General features: G+C 46.6%; 1 protein-coding gene across 1 annotated transcript; it reads left to right on the top strand.

Moving 5' to 3' along the window:
- Positions 1-5984: 5984 nt before the first annotated feature.
- Positions 5985-6266, top strand: PG985_016354 (uncharacterized protein; the record flags this gene model as incomplete). Its single annotated transcript, XM_066836120.1, has 1 exon — positions 5985-6266. One exon carries the CDS (start codon positions 5985-5987, stop codon positions 6264-6266), a length of 282 nt encoding a protein of 93 aa, XP_066675871.1.
- Between the last annotated feature and the right edge of the window lie 1051 nt (positions 6267-7317).

Genomic DNA, 7317 nt, shown 5'->3' with positions numbered 1-7317 from the left:
CTTTGCCCGTCACTGGGGGTAACGCTCAACGCTACTAATGCGTGCGCCTCCTGCTGTATGATTTCCTTGCTGCACTCTTCAATGTCTTGATTGGGTACCGTCCTAATGGTTCTCACACCACTACTGCAAACAGTTCTTACCGCCGCCACGATTCGGGCCCGAGAATACTCGCTACATGCTCTCAACTGGTGCGCCAATAGTGTTCATGGCCAGACGAAAATGTAAGACAATCATGAACAGTACTTGATGGAAACGCACTGTCCTGAATGTAGATCGCTGGTGAGGAAGTTTCTACAAACTTGAGAATCAAGCGAGAATGATGTAGATAGACGGTGCATGGCGTACATGGTGAACTGGCCGAAGCGTCCGAGACGCCGGAGAAGGAGCACGAGTTCGGGGCATTCGGCCCAAGATGTAGAGGCTGGCACATGCAGCAATGAAGAGGATAGGTAGTCTGTTGGTGGATACTAGCTGACGAGTATGGTACTGATTGCTACTTGGCACTGACAGTCCTTTACCGGTAGCCACCCTACCATGACCAAGTAGTCCATGACCGCTACCTAATCTAGTTGTCGACCCAGGTCGTTATCTACTAGCGCATCAGGGGCCACAGTAGCCCGCACTCAGGCTGCATTGGCTGTCTACCAGTTTTCACGCGACCAAATCTAGTCACGAGTTTTCCTACCACCTGCCCGAGCCGTCTTATTTAAGCCAAATGGAGGAAGCCTCTAGTTTCCATTTCTTCATCAAAACGATATGTACCGTACTGGATGCTCTGCATTGCTAGACGTGTGCCACAATGGCCTCTGTACATTTTAAGCTCCCCACCTATACTGAAAGTCAGAGACCACGGCCGATTGTTGTTGATTGTGGTATTCGGGACGGTCATCGTCCACCAACCCCTTATCCTCAATTGCCTGAGCCGCTCAGGTTGTACATCAACCGCCTCGCCAGCTAAACTATACCACAATACGAGAACGGCATCATCGAGGCAACCACTGTATTGTTACACGGTCGTATACCCGCCATGAGTTCAGGCATACCAGCGACCCTAACTACACTGCATATACTCGTCACGACTTCAGACGAACAGTCGAGCGTGAACGCTACGCCACCACGAGTCGAGCCGCACGATACGAGACCAGAAATGTGGAGAAACATGTGATGAGAAATCGCATCATAGAGCGAGAGGTATTTCACGCAGAGGATGAGCTGGCTTCAAGGATCCGAAAGATGAAGCTCGGAAACCGGAAGTAAGAAATAGCTCCATAGACATGTGAAATATAAGCTTGGTGCATCTCCTTGATTTTCCAAAGTCTCGTGGTCTGCGTCGTCATCATCATGGCAATCTCTTATGAAGAAATGGTTCTTGAATCCAATGCGGTGCCGTTAGTTTTCAATATAGCTGCTGCAACTTGCACCTGGCTTTTACTCTCTGGGTTCTCCATCTTCCCTGCTACATTCACAGCTCTCCATCAGACCATTGTCTATTCGCAATATCATGTTCCTACTGAGCCACTCGATACTTCCTTTCGTTGCTCTGTGCACGACAACAGGTGTCATTGGACTTCTGTGGCTCTGGTATAAGTGGAAGCATAACTACATATGGCTGTTGAGCCATGTTTTCATGTACGAGTAGTCCCAAACTCAGTTTCATGACTGACCTACGGAGTAGGCCCTCTATGTTCAATTCTGCAAATGGGTTGATCACAGTTCTCATCAACGTGTACACTGCCCAGGGGGGCGTCTGGTCCACCACAGCGAAGGCCGCTTTGGCTTTGACAAGTGTATTCACGTTTTTAACGATACTTCTTTCAGTATCATATAAGCTTTGGATAGAGGTTCTAAGAATAGGGCAGCGGCGATAAGCATTTGGTGGTGGGGTTTTATATGGGCCCCAATATCTTGTTCTAGTTTTCGAATTCTAGAAAGGGGCCATACCATGTAAACAAACAAAATTCAGATTGGCGGCAAAAGAACCAAACTGTTCATGTATGCCCTCTATGCCTTCTTCATTGTGGTTGAATCTCCGCCGCGGGGCTCCTGGACTTGATGGCCCCTTCCTGGAAGAGATGTCTGGCCCATTTTCAACGTTTGGATCAAGGGCCTGACAAAGAGGTCGACATGATTACTATCATCAGAGGGCCTCAGACGCGCAAACTACCAGGCCACGTACACATGTTTCACTCTGACTCCTCCGTCATCCTAGACTGTAGCCTTCACCTCCAAGCCTCTATGCCGGTGATCAAAGCTGGCTGGACCCCTCCCAACGTCATTCGACATCCAGTCCAACGTGCACAGTCTTTGACTGGTCCCGAAATTGCACGCCGATTTTATTCGCGAGCTCTCTTATCACTGAACAATGCTTGCATCTTCGTGGAAGCAGAGTACAGCGGCATTGCTGAGATTTTGGCCGAATTAGCAAGTTGGGTCTATCCCGATCCTCCAGTATCGCCAAAAACCGGTCATTCTCATATTGACGGAGAGGGAGGGAAGCATGAGAATTTCTTCTAAAGACTTGGAGTGGACATTTACGACTGAGGTTCTAGCAAGGTGCAACGTTACTACGAGAACACAGCTTCAAAACAGCAGAAAATGCATGGCGCGATTGCTTTTCTGGGCTAATGGTACAGGAAAAGCCAACCGAAGGGCAGACAGCGGTTGACTTCTCAACGGGAGTTTATGTAAATGCCGGCTTCCATAGAGCTTTTACGCGGTCGCAAGTCAGGACTCTGCTACAGGTAACTTGTATTCATTTTGCAGAAGCCACCACAGATACTTTAAGTTTGGTTCGCGCATCACGAGCAACACAGCCTGTACCCGAACTCCTTTCAACACACATCGCCGAATTAGTTAAGAGAAGCTCCAAGATCCTGCCTTAGCAGAATCGACATACCACTTCATCGCATCCGTGCTTGTGTCCGACGCATTTCGAAGCAAAATTATGGGTGTTCGTTACTAACTAGGTAGACATGGCATAGCTAACTTTCAGATAGGGTTGCCACCTGAGCCGATATTCACAGAAATCTATCGCTCGTTGATTGAGAACATCGAGGATCAGTCGAGAGCTCCTAGACTCACCGCCATACTGCAAGATCACTTTGTTAGGCTGGCCAGCCAGATTGTTGCCAGCCAAGGCTATACTCAGGAAACATATGGAGATCATCAGGTCCATCCCTCCATCATTGCAAGGAATTGGAGCCTCCAAAATCTGCTTGGCATGTCTAGCTTGCATGACCTCAAATACTCTATCATGTGGGCACAAACTTTGCGATTCATGTATGTCAAAATACGCTCCGATTATTACCAATGCTCGGACTGTTCCTTCTAGCCACATGTTTATTTTGTGGGGAGCCAAACGACATGGTCTGTCGCCTTCAACCACATAATCCGGGAGTCAGGGTTCTGGTTCTGGAAGGCAACATGCAGAACACCCAGTCAATGTCAATATACTTGAAAAGCATCCGCAGCATACTGACAGCGCCAATGGGGAATTATTTCGATCTTGTCATCGGAAGCAACATCGGAATATTTTTCGCCGTCATGCTCTTCTGTCAAGGAGCTAGCGTTGAAGACTGCATACACCATCTCCGAGGACTTAAATGGGTCAAAATACACAAGAACGAAATTCGATTTGGCCCAGGATTAAACTTTCCATTCAAGGATATCCGTACTAAAGGACCAAAACTGTGTTTATACCACAGAGGCCGCCTCATCACAATGGTGGAAAAGTCAACTTCGTCCAGAACGGAAGAATGGCTCCGCAAAAGCTTCCGTCCGCGTCCCGCGGATACTGGTTTCCAAGTAAAGCGCTTTAGTGTCACGCCTTTGGCCTGAAGCGTCAATTGATGTTTCACTCCAGTACTCCCCAGCTGTCTCCTCCCACCTTGATGAGCAAGTTGAGAGCCTCATCGGGTCTCTGTTTTACATCGATATTGTTGAGCCCTTCCATTTCTATAGTGACACTCCCATCGAGATGGAGCTACAATAGGGTGTCATATCGAGCCTGGGCCGTATTTGACTTCCCTTCTCATAGCCCTCAGGAGGAAGAAAACTCGAATTCACTATCATGGAGACAATCCATTGGTAGTGGCAGATTTATGCTCTGATCAAAGTTGGAGAGAGGTCAAAGAAGGAAAAAGACTTCCTAACTTTGCTAACAGTCACTGCATCGTCTCCCTCGTCTATGATCATTATAATGGTCGATTCAACAAGACAGGAAGGGCAGGTAAATATAAGTAACTCACCCTGCCGCTTAGGCAACTTGCAATGTTCTCGAGAAGGACCACGGGCATATCACAAACATCTGGGATTCGATCTGTCATTGCTACGATATCTTCACTGCAGGAGGCTTTACAGAACATGAATTAAAATGTATATTGTTCAATTCTTTGGAATATTGAAGTATGTTCGAGTTTGCGGTCTTTGGTTGCCATTAATGTTGACCGGCTCTTTCTGGAAGTTCTGACTGCTGATTGGTGAGGGCAAAAGGGGTTGATCGCATCGTCGTCTCTCAGCGACAGTGATGAAGTCATCAGGGGTCATTCTGTTAGCTGCCAATACCGGGCCAGCTGGACAACTCGGAAAGTCGCCATGGGACTGATATGAGTATGGTACACCGTCTTTCTCCACATAAACATAAACTTTAGCTCCGAAAAGTTCATAGAGCTCATGCATCTTCTTCATCCCATTTCTCTTTCTCCCTTTCCACGACTTCAATAGAGCGTATGATGCCTTCATGCTGTTAGAAAATACTTTGAGGTTAGTATTGTACAGCTTCGAGGAAGTTGGATTTGGTCCTTCTGAATATTGTTCTGGATTTCAACTTCTGGGTGTCTCGCTTTATATCAACCTGTAGAACATAACATAATTAAGCACACAGCAAACATCTGGAGTCATTCTTCCCAGAAATGTGGACTAGGATTCTAAATTTAGGTTTCTGGTTTCTGGAAAAGTGGGATGCCTATGAACTTATATATACCTAAGGACATGCCCAGTCAAGCTTCATTCTCAAGACCACACAAACATGGATTTGAGCAACCCTGTTCACAGAGCGGAAGCTCATCGGCAAGGGGACTCTACCTCTGAGATTAAACATGCACTTGCCTATGCGAGACTGTTCAGGAGTGGCGATTTCCTTGACACAGCTTCCGCCATCGGCTTCAACCCCTTTGTCATTGGTCATCCCCAAGATATGCGAAAGTTCTACGATGGAGACACAAGCGATTGGATCAACCTGGTCTTTATTTCGAGTGACGGCACAGGTGAACTCCACGAAATTGCGAAAGGTACCGCTAACATAAAGTCATGTCTTCAGAAACATACCTATAATGAGCAATTATGCGAGGCACATCTTACGGACAGCAAGATTATTTTGAACCTATGGGACTGGGAAAACGAAACCAACGTTGCCCTTTACAACCCATATCGGGTCTTTTCAAACAACACGAAGGCTACTATTTTACATATCTACTTTACAGTTTGCTTGACAACAGGCACAGAGATAGTCTCGCACTCAAAGAGTATAGAGTTACTGAAGCTCCTCTCCAAAGCATTGGAATACAATCCATGGTGAAAGAAGACTGGTTTCTATGCCACACTCCAGTATCAGCAGAATGGAAATATGCCCAATGCCTGGGAGGCCCTCATCCAACTTATGCGAGAATACGTGGAAGGTTATGTAGAGGACGACGTGTTGTTACCGTGGCACTGGCAATTACTCAAGGATCAGGGAGACCTTGATTCTGCTCCACTCCTACTCCGTCTCAATCAAGCGGGTATTTTGACGATTCAATACAAAAAGAACTATCACATTACCCAAAAGAGCAGGTTGGCAAGAAGTTTCTGGTCTGAGAGAGTTCAAGCAGAACTCGTCCCTAACATTCCTCCTGCCTTCCAAGCCTAGAACGGAAGAGTTCTGTCGACTACTTTTGGAAGACGAGAGAGTAACGGCAGCGGCAGTCACTTCTTCTGACCCATTCATCATGCCCGGGAGCGCTTCTGGTCCAGTCATGGCATCGTCAGAGCGTGTTGCTCCGTCCCGGGAGGAGCTGGAGAATGTGGCATGGGAGAACAAGAGCTACTTCCCACCTGTTGATGAAGCTTCTGCCAAGGAAACAATCGACGAGCTGGAGATGGAATCATGCACAGCCTATACTGGGGACTTCGTATGGGTCACTGTTACCGCCACGTCCAACGATGCCGATGTTTTGGCGTTTGTGGAGGAACACCTTCAAGGTTTCGAGCAGTATTTCTCCACAATGTAGAATGATTCAGAATAGTATTATAGAAACAGTTCTCCCTTTCAGGAATATATGACAGTAAACAGATTGGTTAATCGGAACCCCTGATATAGTCAGTGAAAGTGTGGTTATGATCTTGCATGATAGTACTTACACCCAGGTAAGCTCGGAACCCCCAGGGCTTAGTGGTATTACAATGAAGGAATATCAAAAGTTTCCGTGAACATGGATCTGCCAAAGATTGCAGCGACTGCCTTATGGAAAACAATGCAGAGATGTTATCTCATCCACTTGCAAAGCGCCTACATGGTTCCATTGACAAAGAACAAAGGGGCCCTACCATGGCTGGATTGATCAGAAAGCGCTCCTCTGTGATGGACCTGGTGATTAGCTAAGGGATCATTGCAACGAACTAATTTTGCGCGATCTGTTAGAAACAATTCGAGAGCTGGTTACAGTTGCATTCTAGCATGCTACCATAATTATTATATTCACTTCTTCGTAGGTCGTGTTTAGTGAGAGTCATGACTAGGCATGGGAAATTTAACACTACAAACTGCCCAATGTGCCGCGAACTCATTCTGCAGGTGTTCACGAAGGGAAGGTAAATCAATTCTAGCCATTGGCAGACAACCAAAGACGGTGTATGTTTAGTTGGGGTTTAGTCGAGAGCAATACGCTGGTGGATAATCTTTCCTATCTAATCATTCCCACAAACACCCTGTTGGCAGCCCTAAGTGATCAGCCATTCAGGTACTCGAATCGGAAGACGGATTCGCCGCTGGCTAGGATTAATATTAATCCGATGACGTATATGAAGAGGAGTATGTTCCCTTCTACTGTATCTAAGACACCGGGCTAATATTGGCTTCTTTATATTGTTCCACCAATGTACTAGATAAAAGAGCAAATATATAATATATTTCCGAATTGCTTGCTGCGTATTGTTCTAGAAAGGCGCTTCCAATTTCTTATTTCCAAACTTCCTGGGACATTGTTAACCCAGCAGCCTGTCGGGCACGAGAATCTTCTCGGGGGGTAAATCAGAGCCATTCGTAGCAAGATTCTGATCGAA

The sequence above is a fragment of the Apiospora marii genome, assembly GCF_038362585.1.
Source record: "Apiospora marii strain CBS 49790 chromosome Unknown utg000015l_segment0_segment0, whole genome shotgun sequence".
Classification (NCBI taxonomy): Eukaryota; Fungi; Ascomycota; class Sordariomycetes; order Amphisphaeriales; family Apiosporaceae; genus Apiospora; species Apiospora marii.
The sequence above is the reverse complement of the archived record's forward strand: the minus strand, read 5'-3'. Positions and strand labels throughout refer to the sequence as shown.